The sequence below is a fragment of the Schistocerca cancellata genome, chromosome 1 (genome assembly GCF_023864275.1).
Source record: "Schistocerca cancellata isolate TAMUIC-IGC-003103 chromosome 1, iqSchCanc2.1, whole genome shotgun sequence".
Lineage (NCBI taxonomy): Eukaryota > Metazoa > Arthropoda > Insecta > Orthoptera > Acrididae > Schistocerca > Schistocerca cancellata.
In genome coordinates, this window is record NC_064626.1 from 777,541,296 (window position 1) to 777,561,920 (window position 20,625).

Here is a 20,625-nt window from a genome sequence, read left to right on the forward strand (position 1 = left end):
TCCTGAAATGAGAAGAAATCCTGCCATCGGCAGTGTGTGTGTGTGTGAGTATAGCTTACATTCTGTTCTATAACAATGACATGTGTCTAGTGGTAGATAATTTTAAAAATAAATGTTTTTCACAAACCAGGAGTAACTAGATATGCAGCTTATTTCCTTCTTTACAGAAGATGTATAGGGAACGTGAAGAGAACAGTTTAGTTATAAGCAAAAGGTAACTCAGCAAATGCAAGAATTGCAGTTCAGCAAATATGCCAACAGTTGTTATTGGAAGGGCCCTGGAATACTACGCAGAGGGTAACGAGTAATCCTGTAACCAGTGGAATGCACAAAATAGTTGTCCTGGCAGCCTCTCGATTAAAAAATAAAACACCACTGTTAGGACATTCCTGACACACTATTTAAAAAACCTTTGTGGCAAGAAGAACTGTATGAAAGTGGGGAGGCGTCTACTGAAAACCCACTTGTAAAGCAACAACAAAATATTATGCAAGTACTGTAGGCCTTTTCCAAATCGAAGAATACATCGACAAGGTGTTGCTTACTTAGGAAAGCTTGTTGAACTGCTGGTCCTAATTGGGTCAGGTTATCGAATGATACATGACTTCCTCTGAACCTCCACTGGAAGCGACTTATTAGTAGTGACTTGGTTTCGAGAACGCCAATTGACCATTCAATCCAGGGTCTTCCCTATGGAGCTGGAGATACTGACGCTAGATAACTACTGGTGTTGATACGAGCCTTCCATAGTTTTACAACTTCCCCCAAGTTGCTACTTCTCCTGTCAGCCAAACTTCATTAAAAATCCGTAGGACGACCCCTTTCGACAGCTCGTTCAACTAATTTAACATACTGTACCTTATCAGGTCGATAGCGGACACAACCACGAGCAAGTGACAATATAGAGTTCAGCTTTTTAGAGAGGAATACTGTTCGTATTTCTCCATGCTGGTGTAGTGTAAATCCTAACCATCCCTCTCCCGTGTTGCGCGATAGCGATAAAATGCTGGATACTGACTACAACTGGCGGTAATGTAATAAAATTCATCCACTGTCCGGGCGACGCGATGTTGTAGGAGACATCCCTGCTCTCGTACAGCTGCTATTGGCGGTTGTGAAATTCTCCTAACTGATTTCCTTACTTGTGGGGACGGATGTCCGATGGAGTTCAAGTACCGTTGTCAAAATCTCTTCTGCCTCACCTTTGCCTTCGCCACCCGACAGGTTAAAATATTCTCAGCCATTGGGCACTGGCTGAACCTTTGCATAGCCACGCTCATTGCAGAACTACTCTCATCACTACATCAAGGGACCGGCTGCCTCCTTGGTGTTCCTGATAGCTTTAGGACGGACGCATCAGCGTCTCGGTGGGCCGCGGCTGGAATGTGGTCCACCCAACCCTGGGGGCATTCACTCTGCTCGTAAACAGCTGACTGTCTGTGATGTGCTCTTCATCAATCACACGTGCCAGTATGACATCTGACGACACCCAGGGCGGTTCTTGACCCCAACGTCGTGCTCGTTTCCCTGCCCATTTTCCCATCGAGGTTGATGAGAAAGAGTAATTTCAGAGGCACTTTCTTCTCTACATTGAGTGTTAAAGTTTTGCTTTTATCTTACGTCATGGCTGCTTCGAGTACTGTATCCTTACCCTGTTTGCTTTTGTAGATACATACCCAGGTATACGTCTTAGTTTCTCTGGACGTGGTTTGCGTCGAAATATCTACCTCAGCGCAGGAAGTGGCACACACTGCTTCTGCATATTTCTCGGACTTTTCTTTCTTCGGTGAATATTGTGCAGTATCAGCTCCATAGTGGATGTCTCTCAGAGCAGTTGATGCATTTAGCTGAGGACTGATCAGTGCCAAGTTTATCGGCTGCCTTTCCGCATTTCCCTCAAGTTTTTTCACTTTCGCAAATCAGTGTTATGTGGCCAAATTGCTAGCATTCGTAGCACATCACAGAGGTGTGTAAAATCTAGCCCTAAAAAGAAAGAAACCTGCCAGATGGTACTAGGGTAGCGATGGAGAACGGAGTGTCACAATAAAGGTGGTGGTCTTCTGTATACCTCCACTACTTCTTCACATTATTTGCATCACATCCACTATTCCCTGTGACACTCATTCTTGTTTCAGTTCCGAGGTAGCCATGTCCATTATATCACGACGTGTGACCACGGCATTGCTTGAATTGACGAAGGTGTGCACCTCAACAACAATGTGATATTCACCTAATTTTTTAGATTTACTTAGTATTTTCACATGTTTCTACCTGTCAGTTTCAATCAGGAAGAAATCTCTCAATAAGTATGTCAAATCCACTTAATTTTTTAGATTTCCTTAGTATTTTCTCCTGTTTCGGTCTTTCAGTTCCAACCAGAAAGGAATCTCTCAATAAGTATGTCAAACTCATCTAATTTTTTAGAGTTTCTTAGTATTTTCACCTGTTTTGACCTGTCAGATTCAACCGGCAAGGTATCATTTTACAATCTTTTAACAAATTTTAAGGTAGCAGCATGACCTTCTAAACCTTTACGAAAACAAAAAAGAGACACTACAAATGTCCCCTCTTTTCTCGTGATCACTCGAAACACATCCTGATCCTGGGCTCATTTACCAATTTCAATTAGCTTATCAGCATGACTAGACTTCTTCAGTTCTTTTTGTGATTTTGTGAGTTTTAACGGCGCTCCTAGAGGAAGTACTAACTGATATACTTGAAAAAAGAGACAGCATTGGTCGTATATTTTTTACTATCGCAAAATCGATTTTCTGTCACTGAGTGACCATCTTCAGTGCTATATTGTATAACTTAAATTGGGATGCACTGTTGTCACTAAGCTTACGGCAATCACAGTCTATACGAGAAATCAGAGCTCGAACAGAAAGGTTTAGGTGTTCGTTTTTCCCGCGCGCTGTTCGGGAGTGGAATTGTAGGGAGATAGTATGATTGTGGTCCGATGAACCCTCTGCCAAGCACTTAAATGTGAATTGCAGAGTAATCATGTAGATGTAGATGCGTCAAGTTGGACCCCCCCCCAGTCTGACACGACAGCTCTAAATATTATAATGTCTCCGAAATTACTAATCGACTTTCGAAGAATGAAATACAGTCGATTCTTCTCTTTTAGAAGTACGATACCAGCAGCAAAAATTACTAAACTTCCACTTGAAAAAGAGAAGTTAGTACTGATACGTCAAATTCGTTTTTCAAAAATATCTCTTTAATTAACATAGTTATGAAAAGAGACTATACGTCAAGCTTCATTTGTGCGCTTTTCCTTACTCATTCTTGTAATAGAGAAAGAACATATATTCGCCAATATTAAAGTCCGATTACATTAGTTTTTACATTTTTTTTTCAGAGTAAGAATTTCATTAAACTTCGAGAGTCACTGAACTATGACGGCCTGAGATATTATTTTTTTAATGAGAATAACTGTTGCTGATGTTTTTTATCTTTTCAGATCACTAAACAATTTTTATCACAGGCATTAGGCCGTTGGGACGCCCCTTCTTGACGCGACAAAATACGCACTCTGAACTCTTAAAGCACTCACATTTTGCAATGTCATTTAGCTGGAATATCATTTACCCGCCAGGGTAGCCGAGAGCGCTAATGCGCTGCTTCCTGGACTCGGGTAGGCGCGCCGGCCCCGGATCGAATCCGCCTGGCGGATTAACGACGAGGGCCAGTATGCCGGCCAGCCTGGATGTGGTTTTTAGGCGGTTTTCCACATCCCGCTAGGTGAATACCGGGCTGCTCCCCAAGTTCCGCCTCAGTTACACGACTCACAGACATTTGAAAACGTTCGCGCTCTTTCATGACTTACACTAGATGCAGACAGCTGTGGTACACTACTTTCGTCCCGGGGGGTTCGGGGTGGCTGCAGGAAGGGCATTCGGCCACCCTCTGAAAGTAACACTGCCAAATCCGCCATAACAAAGCCGACCCCGCGTTGGAGCGGGAAAAAGTCCCAAGAAAGAAAGAAAGAAATTTAGCTGGAATATCATTCGTTTGAAGAAGTTTCTCTGTCGAGAGGGCACGTTTGAGGACTGACCTGAGTACTTGTCCTGGACGCTGGTGGAGGAGGGCCTGGCGCAGGACTGCGAGCCGCAGAGGTTGGGGCAGCACTTCTCCGCCGAGGACAGGCACTGCCAGTCGCTGGTGCAGCGCGGCGTGCACTGCTTCACCGTCGACGCCAGCGGGCAGTGGCCGGGCCGCGCTGACAACACCACAAAGCGACACTTTAGTGGCCAGCGCCAGAGGCGGCGCACACGGTGCACGTTTGCACCGCTGTCTACGTCAAAGAAAAAAGCGCTTCCTGGTGCGTTAAAAACTTAAAGGTGCAATCACTCCATAAGTTGGACTGAATACCATCGTGCTTTACTAGGCATTGGAGGTGGCGTGTCTCTGTCTTCCTCCGACATTACAACTAACGCAGCCCGTATAAGGGACCTACAGATTTAGGTGGACCCCGAGCCGAGGTGCAACTCGGTATTTTTCACGTTAATAAACATTTCCACAGATGAAAGAAGTTTTTGTTGTTGTGGTCTTCAGTCCTGAGACTGGTTTGATGCAGCTATTCATGCTACTCTATCCTGTGCAAGCTTCTTCATCTCCCAGTACCTACTGCTTAGTGTATTCATCTCTTGGTCTCCCTCTACGATTTTTACCCTCCACGCTGCCCTCCAGTACTAAATTGGCGATCCCTTGATGCCTCAGAACATGTCCTACCAACCGATCCCTTCTTCTAGTCACGTTGTGCCACAAACTCCTCTTCTCCCCAATTCTATTCAATACCTCCTCATTAATTATATGATCTACCCATCTAATCTTCAGCATTCTTCTGTAGCACCACATTTCGAAAACTTCTATTCTCTTCTTGTCTAAACTATTTATCGTCCATGTTTCACTTCCATACGTGGCTACACTCCATACAAATACTTTCAGAAACGACTTCCCGGCACTTAAATCAATACTCGATGTGATAAGTGAAATACAAAAAAACCTAGAACCGCCGACTACTGTACCATCAAGCCTCTCCTGGTACATTACTATACAGTCATCTGACGGAATTTTGATAGACATGCATTCCGACCCGAGGTTCCTCACTAGTGGATTCTATACAGACAAGCGGTCACCCTCCGACACATATGAGGACTGAGCGAACTTCGTGCCTCTCACTCTATAGCGTGCAAGGCTACTTGGCGGACGTCTTGTGTATCTGCGATGGTGCTGGCACCTACGCCTGTCGAACTCTGCCTGGCTGCACTGTACCTATCGTGCGAGTCAACTCCTCCTTTTGTACTGCTTCACGTGCCCGCAGGGGAACTACGATGCATTCAGTATTGCCGCCTGTGATGGTCACAAAGTTTTGATTCAGCAATATTTATACCAACGACCTAGCCGCAGTGGTAACACCGGTTCCCAGCAGATCATCGAAGTTAAGTGCTGTTGGGTTTGGCTAACACTGGGGTGGGTGACCGTCGGAGTCTACAGAGCGCTGTTGACATTCAGGATGCACACCCAGCCCTTGTGAGGGCAAATGAGGAGAGCCTTGGTTGAGAAGTAGCGTCTCCTGTCACAAAAAAGCTGACAACGGCCAAGAGAGTGGTGTGCTGACCACTTGCTGCTCCATATCCGCATCCAGGAACGCCTTACGGCTGAGAATACTTAATCATTATTACTGTTATTAGTATAACTATCTACGTAATTTTTCTACGACTAGTACTACTCTCAAACAGAACTTTGTTATCAATTACATCATGTAAGACGTTCTAAAGATTGTGTGAACACGACCTATTACAAACATGTACCGGCCAGAGTGGCCGAGCGGTTCTAGGCGCTACAGTCCGGAACCACGCGACCGCTACGGTCGCAGGTTCGAATCCTGCCTCGGGCATGGATGTGTGTGATGTCCTTAGGTTAGTTAGGTTTAAGTAGTTGTAAGTCCTAGGGGACTGATGACCTCAGAAGTTGAGTCCCATAGTGCTCAGAGCCATTTGAACCATTTTTGAACAAACATGTAGACAACAGATGATACAGACAACAATAAGTAAATATCCAGATACAACATCTTTAGATATAAAGCGTTCTCTCACAAACACATCACACAAATAAAATATCTGATTATGAGCGGTTACCATTACACCACCCGTATTTTATGAACGAATGCTACCATTACTTTAATAAACTAGAAAACGAGAATGGCGGTTTCAATCTACGAGGTGTGATTACAGAAATATTAAACTCCAAAACAGGCGAGGCTGGCAAGCAAACAGATGTGGACAACTCCCTTCGCCATACTGATCACCTGAGATACATCACAACCAACTCGTAGGTTTCCGTGTGTCATTCCGTAAAGCGTACATGAATTAGAATCAATTTGCCCAAACAATGAAATCAGTTAATCTTTAAGTTTTAAGGTTGCTGTGTTTTACCTTTAGTTACAATTTGTCGACATGACACAAGGTGTTATTATCATTGACTTCGTGAAACGTTCTGCTGTACTCACCTAGCGGATACAAAATTTTACATTGCAGTTGGGCCAGTCCTTTATACAAAAAGGACTGACACTTGAGGAGGCAGCCGTTGGTTTTCTAATGTGATTGCAAGAACGGGAGAGAATTAGAGCATCTCTATAAACACAAGCAATGTTATCTCGAGTCATAGCAAACTACGGTATAATTCCATGGTATCGTGAATAATGTACGGTCACAGACGTCTGTCCTGTAATGTTGAAATGACGCTTTACTAGTAGAACAAATTTGTTAAAGATTCTAAACATTATTGGGGTGCATTATAAAAGTCTGGGAAACCGTTTGTGGGAGAGAGTACGCAGAAATTTCAGTTTGCTAACGAAGGAAATTCTCCACCACACCTAGGATCAGCCATACTTCGTGGAGTGGAGCTATGGTCACCTCCAGACCAACTACCGGTGGAGGAAGATCCACTTCATGTGGCTCCTCTTACTGCCTCTTACTGGTTTGCAGGTTCAAAATACCACACATTGTTACATTTTATCTGTGTAGTGTTCAATCTTCTTCACATTTCCTTTATTATTTTTAGACAAGACTTACACACAAAGTTTCTGTCTTCTCGTAGTTACGCCACCTCCGGTTTCAGCGAAGCCCCCATTTCTCGCATGTGGTACTGAAGTTGCATTCGTTAAAGATGACAGAAGGGGTGCAAACAGTGCTACAGATACAAGCCATATGTTATTGCCTCTGTTCATTTTCATGTTTATCTTGATACATGTTAATGAAGAGACGAGTTTCGTTCAAGCTTTAAAGTATTGGGAATTGGCCGGACTCCACCGCAAATTATTAGGTAGCCGTTTTAGTGTTTTCCACATTAGCTGGCCCATACCGTGTTAGTTCAGTGCTTCAGCCAGCTACAAATTTTGCTGTACTATTTTATATTTCTCATTGTGTCTTCTCTGTCTTAATGAATTGTTTGTGTGTGTGTGTGTGTGTGTGTGTGTGTGTGAGAGAGAGAGAGAGAGAGAGAGACTGTGATCTTGGAGAACTGGTATGTTAAGTCATGCTGAAACTTTTATGGATTTTTTTCAGCAACATTTGTCTGAAAGATCTTCGTAAGGGTGCTGTAGACCGAGATGCCGTGTGTCTAAAACATACACCGATGACCCAAAACATAATGTCACCTGTTCAATAGCTGTTCCAATTTTCAAACACAGTACAACAGAGATTCTGCTTGTCATGGATTCTAAAAGTCTTTGACAGGATTCTAGAAGTATGTGGCACCCGATGACTACGCACACGTCAAGCAATTCCCGCAAATTACGGGATGGTGGTTTACGGACAGGCAGCTGCCACCCGAAATGTGTTCCAATGGGTACAGATCAGGCACATCTGCTGGCTAAGACGTCAATGTGAGTTCACTAAAATGTCCCTCAAACCACTGTAGCTCGATTCTGACCTTACAACACGGACAGTTTTCCTGCTGGAAGATCTCATCATCATAAACAGAGACTTCAAGCATGATTCGATGCAGGTGGTCCGCAATAATGTTCGCTGCTGCCATGATGCCTTCCTTTATGACACAGATCGCATGGAGGCCCAGCTCAATGTACCCAATAGGATAATTCTATCCTCACCGTCCTGAATCTGTGGCACGGTGTATGTTTCGTGCAGCCATTCGCCTGGATGACGGCATGTAAGGACCCAGCCATTGTCCTGGCGTAACAAGAAATGCGATTCATTCGGCAGGCGACACCTCTCTATCAGTCCCTGGTGAAAAATCTGTGATGCTGTGCCCACTTCAACTATAACTGACTATGTCGTTGGGTCAACTCAGGAACGTGCAGTGGGTTGTGTGATGTGGAGCTCGATGTCCAACAGTTGTGTTTGAACGGCGCGCTACGAAACACTTGTGCCTGTACCAGCGGTGTATTCTGTCGTCAGATCTGCCACAGATCGCTGCCATCCTGGATTACACAGTGGGGGATCCTCCGACCTCCACGTTTTGTGATGAGCCATAGTCGTCCAATACCATACGGCCTACTCGCTATTTTACCACCCTTCAACCACTTTCCAAAGGTACTCACGACATTAGTAGTTCAACAGGCAACCAGCTTCGCCGTTTCAGAGATTCTCGTTTCCATCAGCAGCTCCACAATAATGTGCCTTGTCAAATCCGCTTATATCAATAATTTCCGCATTTGCGGCCCGCACCTTCGCTATAATGACTGCCCATTCGTCTCTCTTCCGCTTACACCCGTTCTCTTATTGTCTTACGTACCCGTAACACAACTCGGAAGCGTTCAACCACGCGGTGGGCAGTGGTCAAAATGTTTTCAAAAAATGGTTCAAATGACCCTGAGCACTATGGGACTTAACTTCTGAGGTCATCAGTCCCCTAAAACTAAGAACTACTTAAACCTAACTAAGAACATCACACACTTCCACCGAGCGAGGTGGCGCAGTGGTTAGCACACTGGACTCGCATTCGGGAGGACGACGGTTCAATCCCGTCTCCGGCCATCCTGATTTAGGTTTTCCGTGATTTCCCTAAATCGCTTCAGGCAAATGCCGGGATGGTTCCTTTGAAAGGGCACGGCCGATTTCCTTCCCCATCCTTCCCTCACCCGAGCTTGCGCTCCGTCTCTAATGACCTCGTCGTCGACGGGACGTTAAACACTAATCTCCTCCTCCTCACACACTTCCATGCCCGAGGCAGGGTTCGAACCTGCAACCGTAGCGGTCGCGCGGCTCTAGACTGTACAAAATGTTTTAGCTCATCAGTGTATATCACGATTAGGAAGATTGATTCGTTGCACAGTTATGTTCGTGAGTATATAAGTACAACGTATATTGTCGATGGAAAGGCAAAGTGTCATTTACTGCGACTAATCTTTCCTGGTCTTAAAAAAGACACAGTTCCGTTTCGATCCGTCGCCGTAATTACCTAACGCATTTACCGGTCACCATAACGTATGTATTTCAGGGTTGTCTTATCTTACTGTTACAATAATACTCAAGTCGAAAATGTTATTCCAGGAGATTAACGTAAGTACGGAATAATGTTTTTAGCAGGAATATTTTTAACTTGTGATCAACTATTACTATTTGTTGTACAGTGTATACGTTGTTTCTGAGATGTTCAGTGCCCTATGAGAGAAGAAACTATTGTAGGTAAAATTATTACTCTAAGAACATTTCTAGAAGATAGTCCCGGCATATCAACTTAAAATACTTACACCCTTGAGCAGAAACTTCCGCCAGCACTAGGAGCACGCCAACTGTAATCACCGAGAGTATCATCTTGTGTGAAGTTTCTGAAAATAAAATGTTGTACATAATACATTATAATTAAATCCAGCGAGAGTAACTCATAGGTAGTTTAAAAGAGTACACTGTCACAAAATGAATGTCTGTCAGAAATAATTGAACATAAATGATGAAAGTTCACACTCCACTATAACCTTATTACTACCATTAGAATCAATGTTTTGTAAAGTAAAACTTAGAGAAAATACAAGTTTTTACGGTAGTGAAATCAATCAAAGAACAGAGACGTTCTTTGGGTAGGTAAACCAGCCCGATAACAGGCTGTGCCGCGACAAATTTTCATTCTGTGATGGAATTTACATGGTGAATGACACAAAGAAAAGGCACGGACATAAGTTTTTGCGCTCCCTCAGCGACGAGGTCGCTAGAGACGGAACGCAAATTCTGTCAGGAAAGATAGGAAACTAAATCCGACATCTGGCTTACGCATTTTAAGAAATCCATGACAAGTAGAAAACTTGTTTGGTACGCAGAGATTCGAGCAGCCATCCTCTCGAATGCTAGTCCGTGTCGTAACACCTCAACGCCTTGCTGGATCGGGTAATCCGAAAGTAAAGAAGTTGCGGCTGTGGTCAGTCCCTCAAACGATGCTACTACGAAATGGTTGTGACTTTGCCCACGCAACCAGATTTATTGTACTTTGAACATATGTGCATGTATTTACAAAAACGTTATTGCAGCTTAACTATTAACTACTGCAAAGGATTTCTACACTTGAAAACAACTCATTTTCTTTATACATTCGTTTGGATTTCCTAACGCAACATCCTCCAGCACCGCACATAAAATAGTTGTCTAAGAGTTTCTGTATCGTTTGCTGGCCAATCTTCGACAATCCGTCGTGAATGTAAACTACACTGAAAACACATCATAGACTACGTATTGATTTTGAAGGTAGCGCTCCGAATATCGACACAGCAGGCATTTGGTTGTTGAGAAACAGTAACATTTTATATTCTTCTGGGCCCGATGCGTGGTAGATGTCTTTTAAGGACATTGCATAATTATAATTTATAATTCAAAGTACGCTGCTAAGATTGGGCGCTTTTATTTTACAATACACCTATTTCGTCTGAATTTCCATCATCAGGATAGCTCTTATAGTTTTGATATCCATGCGATATCGGTGGTTCTGTCACTGTCTATTCCGTTACATTCTGTTAGTGTTATTGTAATAATAATGGTTGCTTACCATCTTACCTGACTTATTACTTTATGCAGTTGCCATATTATACTCTTAATGTCGATATTTTGTTGACAGTTTGACAGTTACTCCAGGGATATTGTTTGGTCACATTAGTGCCTGTAAATTATTACTACCGGAAATACTTTCTGGCTTGGCTAACGATATTGACTGTTGAACCATAATATCTTAATGTACAAATAACCATTCAGGTATTGATAAAATTTGAAAATTGTGCAAAAGTGGCAGCTTACTTTAAAAGTTCATAAATGTAAAAACAGTGCACCTAAAAAATGCAAAACTTCGCACCGAATGACTTCAATTTCAGTGAACCACAGTTGGATCAATCATCTCATACAAATGAGTCTAAGAATTTGTAGACATATGAAACTGAATCATCACATAGGCTTAGTCGTAGGTAAAGTTTGTGGAAGACGGGTTCGTTGATAGTATACTGGGAAAATACAGTCGATCTACTAAGAATACTATATACCAGCACCCGTGAATGCCATTCTAGAATATTGTTTAATTACGTGAGTCTCACACCAAGTAGGACCAACCGGGGATGAATGCTTACAAAAGAAGGACAGCACTATTGGTCACAGATTTGTTAGACTGCCGGGATAGTCACAAAACAACTGAAATATCTGAAATGACAAACGCTTGAAAATAGAAACGATTACACTGTGAAAACATGCATTCAAGAATTTCAAGAGGCAGTATTAAGTGAAGAATCTAGAAAAATCCTAGACCAAGTACGTATCGTAACGGTATGGACCGCGAAGTCAAGATAACACTAATTATAGTGGGCGCGAGGGCTTCTAGCAGATATTCTTCCCATGCTCCACCCGCGAACAGAATGTGGTGCAATGAGAAGTACTGTCTGTCGTTGACTCCTCTGTGGTTTGCAGAGTATGAATATAGATTATATAAGTGTAGCTATAAAAAAAATTACCAGATGTCTTACAGAAAAGGCAGGTAATGAAATACGCTGCAGTAAAAAAATGCAGCATCCTCATGGATTGTGTTCAATAGCACTCTAAGACAAAAAACAAAAAAGGACTCATCACGAAGGAATTATCCCAGTGGGACGGAAATCGTAGGTATTGTGTAGTTGCACATACAAACAAATTATTACAATTTCAGAAAAATTGGATGTTTATTCAAGAGAAAGAGCTTCGCAAATTGAGCGAGTCAATAAGATGTTGGTCCACCGCTGACCCTTATGCAAGCAGTTATTCGGCTTAGCTTTGACTGTTGCAGTTGCTGAAGACCCACCTGAGGGATGTCGTGCCAAAATTCTGTCCAATAGGGGCGTTTGATCGTCAAAATTCCGAGTTGGTTGGAAGGTGCTATCCATAATGCTCCAAACGTTCCAGTAGATTAGGAAAAGTTTTGTATTCCGCCTGGAAGGAAGCGCGTGGGTCTGCTCCTGTAAACTGAAGGGTAGGCCGAATGTAGGAAGTGAGTAGGAGCAGGAAAAGGTGAAACGCTTCGGTACTGCGTTTAAATTTAAATCACCTTTAGTATACGAAGAATTAGGATTACATTAGGCTTACGTAACTTTGGCTGAGATGGGCACGTAAGTGCGAAGCCGTACAGGTATCAACGCTAACAGAAGTTACACAGGCAAAATATGTAATGGCTCGCCCACTATGAAATAGAAACAATGTCGGTTGGTCGTCTGCTCGGAATCAAATGGGCAGAATCTGGAGCGGCGCTCGTAGAGCTCCACAGCGCCGGCTAGAGGGCGCTGTCGTCGGTGTCGGTGTCGCAGTGCCAGCCTAGCAGAGCGCACTCACGACGTGGCGTCGTAGCTATCGATACCACAAAAGATCCGGAGACCGTGTGTGGACCGGCATTATCTTGCTGAAACACAAGTCCAGGTTGGCTTTCCGTGAGGGGCAACAAAACGGGGCGTAGAATACCGCCGACGTACTGCTGTGTCGTAAGGGTGTCGCGTATGACAACCAAAGGAGTCCTCCTAGGAAAAGAATAAGCATCACTGACCATCACTCCTTGTCGCCGGGTCGTATTGCAGGTGGCAGTCAGGTTGGTAATACACCGCGTCTCCAGACTTGTCCTCGGCCTGGAATCTCATTGACTAGAGTAGAACTGTCATCAGTGATAAGTCCCGCCTCGAACTGAGCCCAAACGACCAGCGACGACGTGTATAGAGACGCCCGGACAGCGGCAGGATACCAACCAGACTGTCGTCCACCATACGGCCCAGGAGTAATTGTCTGGGATGACATTTCTTTTCATCCCAGGACCCCTTTTGTTGTAATCCGCGGCATCCACACAACACACCTCGACGATATTTTGCGTCCCGCTTTGTTGCCCTCCATCTAACTTCATTTCAGCTAGATAATGTCCTCCCGCACGCGGCGAGAATTTCCACAGCTTGTCTTCGTGGTTGCCAAACGATGCCTTGGCCAGCAAGGCCGCCGGATTACTCTCCAACGACGTAACGCGCCAGTTGGACAGAATTTGGCACGACAGCCCTCTGGCGCATATCAAACAACGGTATAAATCAATGCCAAGCACAACAACTGCTTGCATGAAGGCCAGAGGTGGCCCGTCGTGTTACTGTCTTGATCAGTCTGTGGAGCATTATCTCTTAAATAAATCATCCCCTTTTTCTGAAATTGTAATCATCTGTTCGTCTGTACATGTACATCACATTTATCGATCTTGGCCCAGTTTGCATAATTACTTCGCAGTGGTCTTTTTTTTTGTCTTACAGTGTGTGTGCATAATGAGGGATTGTAGTGTTAGTGATTCATTTGTCACGGTAATCGGCAACCAGGTGACGCTCAGAAGGCCTCTCTGTGCACCTTGTGTTTTTATTCCGCAAGCACTAACTGTGCTAAGTTCAGAGGTGAACAGTATTTGCAACTTTCGTTCTAACGTACAATCATGCCCCACCGACCGGCAGGTGCTCCTGTTGGACAGCTTCAGCCGTCTGAACGGGGTCGCATTGCTGGCGCAGGGTAAGTTGAATGGGCGTGTCGATGGACTGCTGCACTTGTTAGCCACTGTGTATTGGCGATGAGTCGTTGCTTTCGGTAGTGGTCTATGGTGGATTCCACATTAGTAAGCCAGGTTCTGGGTGTCCACGTAGTGCAGACCCTTTAAGACTGACGCACTGTGTGAGCAGCGGTGGCTGATCGAACATCAGCCAGGGACGAAATCCAGGCACATGTTGGACCTGCTGTCTCATCAGGAACCATCTGTCTGCAGCAAGTTAAGATGACGCGTGACTCTGGCGACGCTACTACTGGGATGACGACACCTCCAAACATGGCTTCTCTGGTGTCGTGAAACGGTTGACTGGAGAGTGAAACGGCGTCCTGTTGTCTTCAGTGATGAGAGTAGGTTTTATCTTTATGCGAGTAATGGACGTACACGTGTACTAAAATTTCAGTAAAACAGCCTCGATCGCAATAGATATTGATTTTGATTGGCAACTATTTGGTCTCGGTCTAAAATTTAGATCATCTTCAGGCTGAAAGTATTGCAATACAATAGTAATACACGTTCAGAGGGGGTTTCTATGCAAAGAGATGGTTAAATCTAAAACCATTTAAAATAAAAGCTACAACTATAACAAAATAATATGTATATGGTGCAGATCTGCTGAGCTACGTAGTCCAGAATACATTCATCCACGACACTCAAGTCGCATCACATGTTTTATGACGTGGGAGCCATCAGTCAAACTCACCGTCTCGCTAGGTTTTTCTGCAGGGCAACGGAATCACTACCCACTACATTACACAGGATCCCCGTATTACCCATTTTTTCAACAGGAGGGTGAAGCGGTTTTTCGTAGTGTACGGCATCTGCCACAGGGCGAGCAAGGTCACCAGGTCTCTAGCCAACTGGACACGTATGGCACATGATAAAGCAGGAGCCTGCTCTTTCCCTAAGATCCGCAAGAACCATTGCAACAAAGAGAGCGAGATACTTTGGGACAATCTGCCGCAGGATGCCATTCGGCACCTTTATGACCTTTATGATCGTCTGGATACGAGACTTCATGTCTGCGTTGCCACCTGAAATGGCGGGGGAGGGGTGGGGATGGGAGTACACACTGTGTATTGATGCGACTGTTCCTGAACCCTTTACTGTGACATGTGTGTTTCATTTGATCTCAATTTGTTATCATACACTCCTACACTGAAGAGTCAAAGGAACCGGTGCACCTGCCTAATATAGTGAAGGGCCCCTGCGAGCAGACAAAAGTGCCGCAACACGACATGACTTGCACTCGGATAATGACTGAAGTAATGCTAAAGGGAAATGACAGCATGAATCCTGCAGGCCTGTCCGTAAATCGGTAAGAGTACGAGGGTGTGGAGATTTCTGCTGAACAGTACGTTGCAAGGTATCCCAGATATGTTCAATAATGTTCATATCTGGGGAGCTTGGTGGCAGCGGAAGTGTTTAAACTCAGAAGAGTGTTCCTGGAGCCTCTCTGTAGCAAATCTTGACATGTGGGGTGTCGCATTGTGCTGCTGGAAATGCCCAAGTCAGTCGGAAAGCACAATGGACATGAATGGAAACAGGTATTCAGACAGGATGCTCACGTACGTGTCACCTGTCAGAGTCATATCTAGACGTATCAGGGGTCCTACATCACCCCAACTGCACACTCCCCACACCATTATACAGCCTCCGCCACGTTGAACAATCCCCTTCTGACATGCAGGGTCCATGGATTCATGGGGTTGTCTCCATACCCGTACACGTCCATCCGCTCGATACGGTTTGAAACGAGACTCGTCCGACCAGGCAACATGTTTCCAGTCATCAACGGCCCAATGTCGTTGCTGACGGGCCGAGGCGAGGCGTAAAGTTTTGTGTTTTGCTGTCATCAAGCGTACACGAGTGGGCTTTCGGCTCCGAACGACCATATCGATTATGTTTCGTTGAATGATTCGCACGTTGACACTTGTTGATGACCCAGCAGTGAAATCTGCAGCAATTTGCGGAAGGGTTGCATTTCTGTCACGTTGAACGATTTTCGTTCGTCCCGTTCTTGTAGGATCTTTTTCCGGCCGCAGCGATGTCGGAGATTTGATGTTTTACTGGATTCCTGATATTCACGGTACATTCGTGAAATGGTCGAACGGAAAAATCCCCATTTCATCGCTACCTTGGAGATGCTGTGGCCCATCGCTCGTGCGCCGACTATAATACCACGTTCAAACTCACTTAAATCGGGATAACCTTCCATTGTAGCAGCAGCAACAGATCTAACAACTGCGCCAGACACTTTTTGTCTTATATAGGCGTTACCGTGCGCAGATGAACCACCTGTCGTCTCACTTGTTAATATAACGCCCTTGTCCTTGAGGTTGTTGCATTTTTTCCGGAGGCGTATTTGAAAATATTAACAAATGGTACAAGGCACATGGAGTACCATTACATTTTTACAAGACTCAGGACTTCTCATAGTACTCGACAAGTTATAAAAATTCTTTACTCAAATAATGAAAAGGAAGAAGTTGAAATTGCTAAATTTCTGGACACAAGTAATGAAACATGTAACTGCAGAAATAGCGAAAGTCAACGAAAATAACAAATTACCCCTACCGGATCTTGAATGAATATATACGAGAATTGTCAAATTTGTTCCATTTGATTTCGTCATTATTTATGATGAACTTCCGTCGAGTTAATTCTGTTTAGTCAGTATATTAAACTGTTATCTGTCGTTATCGGCGCCTGATCTCACCGCGTGTACCGAGAATATTGAACGGGCGGCCCCTCGGAACTGGATGCGCGTCACGCGCGATAGCTCCCCCAGCGGCAGGCTCCTCTGTTTGCCGACGAGGCGTGTATCGCCACAGGGAGGTACGGGTAGCCCGACACGCCATATGCTCGGGGACATGAGCGGGGGCAGTGAGATTAATTCCAGCATCACGTCAGCAAACACGCGCGAACACACACACACTCACAGGTGGTTAACGTCGGTGACAGTACCCTGGGTCCGTAAGCCATCACCTCTAGCACTTTCAGTAGTCCAGAGATGTTTGAGAGCCCAGTCAGTATCGTGGGATTACCTGAGCAATTTCAAGAAGGCCGGAACAGCGGCGCCCTAAGTTATGCGCTGGTTCGGGTGTGAAATGCCTCATCGCGATTGTCGACATCTCTTATGCACATCAGAAAACCAGTCAGAACGAGTCACAGATCTGATGCCTGCAAATTTGGGAATGAACTTGTGATGTTACTTTCATGTCGTCCTCAGAGCTTTCACGGAGTCCTGTTGGCGGCCGCGGTCAGAATCCACACACCTAGCAATGCGTGATACATGAGACAAAACACGTGACGTATTTTGCTCCACATATTTTCTCGGAAACCTGTATCAATCCTCGGCGCTGCTACGCTACTAAATCAGTCTCAATAAGGATCGCCAGCGTTGTATTTACCCGTTAGACAGGGTTAAAACACTCACTACTTCCACACCACTAATAAATGCCCTGTAGGAATACAACTACTTGCAGAATCCGGCCGCTAGACATCAAGTGTGTAACACCTATTAAGTAACCCCGCCAGCGACTGATATCGATTGCAGCTCAGAGGCGCTGCATCTTGAGATCGACGTTCGCCACGAGGAGTGTACGGGCATGTGACGTGGGCAGATCCGCTCTCGTGGGATCAAGGTCATGCAGGCAGCCGATAGTTAGGTCTTGTGCTTCTTTTTTAATCTTCTGACTGGTTTGATGCGGCCCGTCACGAATTCCTCGCCTGCGCCAACCTTTTCATTTCAGAATAGCAATTGTAATCTACGTCTTCAACTATTTGTTGGATCTATTTCAATCTCCGCCTTCCTCTACAGTTCTTACCCTCTACAGCTCCCTCCAATACCATGGGGTTATTCCTTGATGTCTTAAGAGATGTGCTGTTAACTTGTCCCTTCTTATTTCCGGTGTTTTCCATATATTTCTATTCCTCCGATTCTGCAGAGAACCTTCTCATACCTTATCAGTCTGTCTAGTTTTCAACATTCTTTTGGAGCACCACATCTCAGATGTTTCGATTCTCTTCTGTTCCGATTTTCCCACAGTCCTTGTTTCACTACCATACAGTGCTGTGCCCCAAACGTAGATTCTAGATAGTTTAATTCTGTCTTATGTAATTTTTAGTGAAGGTAATTTTTATTTACTTCCTCGAATTAAGACGTATGTTTGATACTAGTAGACTTCTCTTGGCCAGGATGCCCTTTGTGCTAGTCTGCTTTTAATGTCTTCCTTGCTCCACCCATCATGGATTATTTTGCTTCCTAGGTTGCAGAATTCCTTAACTTCATTTATTTCGTGATTCCCATTTCCGATATTAAGTTTTGCTTCTTCTCATTACTTTCATCTTTCTTCGATTTACTCTCATCCATAATCTGTAATCATTAGACTGTTCACTCCATTCAACAGATCCTGGAATTCTTCTTCACTTTCACTGAGGATATTAAAGTCATCAGCGAATCTTATCGGGCCGGCCGAAGTGGCCGAGCGGTTCTAGGCGCTTCAGTCTGGAACTGCGCGACCGCTACGGTCGCAGGTTCGAATGCTGCCTCGGGCATGGATGCATGTGATGTCCTTAGGTTAGCTAGGTTTAAGTAGTTTTAAGTTCTAGGGGACTGATGACCTCAGATGTTAAGTCCCATAGGGCTCAGAGCCTTTTGAACCATTTTTTTAAATCTTATCGCTGATATCCTTTCATCCAGAATTTTAATCTTACTCTTGCACCTTTCTAATACAATACACTGCATGAGTTACTACCGGTTACTCCTTGCTGCTATTCGAATAGCGACTCTGCTTTGGACACTGACTTTCTTGTTCCCACCATTGCTTTCCATTCAGTGCCCAGTTCACGGCGACTTTGGCTTTGGTTACGGTTTACGCATTCGTATCGGGAGCGCACAGAATAATGACAGCGATGATCGGATCACTTTTCTGCCTGCTCCCGATACGAACGCGTAATCCGTAACCAAAGCCAAAGTTGTGAGTTGGACACTGAATAGGAAGTGACAGTGGAAACGAGGAAGTCAGTATCCAAGGCAGGGTCGTAATCCAAACAGCAGCTACGTACCACTGGTAGTACCTCAGCCACCCCACTATAAGAGACTGGACTAGCGGCTGCCTACGTGGCTTCGTTCCCGCAAGAGCGGATCGGCCCACATGACTTGCCCTGTACGCCTCTGGTCAACTGCTGCTAGCGGAACTCCTGTGGAGATGCTGCCTCCTGCTAGGACTTTTCAGCTTTTGTTTGACTTTTCAGATTTTGTTGCCAAAAGAAGCTGGGAAACATGTGGCGTCATGGGAATGTGGCTAGCCTTTAGGTCCTCGAGGTAAGTGACGAACACAGTCCATTTAGAATTACAGAAAGACCGATCCATCATCTACAGGTTCCCTTCCCCCAGCTCTGACGTACAAGATAGCCAAACGGACGAGACCACGGGCTCGGCCGACGGTGATATACTACAGACTCCAGTGCATCTATGACAGCTTTTCCAAATTTTATTTTCCTGTTCGTTTTAAGGAGGCAGAGCTCTAAAATTATTGTCACAGAGTGGCCTAGAAATACACTATCTGACAACAGTTTCTAGACACCCCTATGTAACGCACAATCGACCACTATTTGTCACAAGAGGTTAGGCAACCAGTATAAAAGGAGGCGGGGAGTATGGTGTTGTCAACAGAGAAGCAATTACACAGAACGTGTCGATCAGGAGAGCTCAATGAGTTAGAACGTGGACTAGCCTTTGGATGTCACCTGAGTAATAAATCTATTCTACAGCTGCTAAAGTCGACTATTGGCGATGTGCCTGTAAAGTGGAAAAGCGAGAAACGACAGCTAAAGCAAATCCAAGCAGACCTTATGCATTGACGGACAGGGACTGTCGAGCACTAGGAAGGGTTCTTGTAAGAAATGGTGTGAAATCAGCGGAAGGAATCACTCGTGAGTTCCAATCGGCTACCACCAGTCCAGTTAGCACAATGACTATACTTAGGCCGTTAAAGAACTGGGGAATGGTGGTCGTACAGCTCCTCGCAAATTACACATTTCTGTAGTCAATGCTAAAATGACTGGAGAAGAGCAGTTTGGAGTGCTGAATCGGGCTCTACCCTTTGGCAATCTGATGGGTTTGGGTTTCACGGATGCGTGGAGGTTTGACGGATGCGTGGAGAAAGTTACCTGCCGTCATGTGTAAGACCAACAGTGAGGTATGGAGAAGTGATGTTACGGTAGAGAGTTGTTTTATCGTGGTTAGGGAGTGGTCCCTATATAGAGCTTAACAAAACGATAAAATGCGGAAGGGTATTAACATATTTTACAACATTGTGTACTGTGCAAAGTAGGGGAACAGTTCGGAGAGGATGATGTTTGTATGAGCATGGCAGTGCACCCTGCGATAAAACAGCATCTGCCGGCCCCTGTGTGGCCGAGCGGTTCGAGGCGCTTCAGTCCGGAACCGCGCGACTGCTACGGTCGCAGGTTCGAATCCTGCCTCGGGCATGGATGTGTGTGATGTCCTTAGGTTAGTTAGGTTTAAGTAGTTCTAGGGGACTGATGACCTCAGATGTTAAGTCCCATAGTGCTCAGAGCCATTTGAACCAAAACAGC

At 44.8% G+C, this 20,625-nt stretch overlaps 1 protein-coding gene across 1 annotated transcript in view; it reads right to left on the reverse strand.

Moving 5' to 3' along the window:
- LOC126187393 (waprin-Thr1) overlaps positions 1-20,625 on the reverse strand; it is a 158,643-nt gene that overhangs the window by 8,952 nt on the left and 129,066 nt on the right. The window contains exons 2-3 of the mRNA XM_049928449.1: positions 9,722-9,799; positions 4,061-4,225 (exon numbers count right to left, since the gene is read on the reverse strand). Of these exons, the coding sequence (XP_049784406.1) occupies positions 4,061-4,225; positions 9,722-9,785 (229 nt within the window). The 5' untranslated portion in view covers positions 9,786-9,799. The remainder of the gene's footprint in view (positions 1-4,060; positions 4,226-9,721; positions 9,800-20,625) is intronic.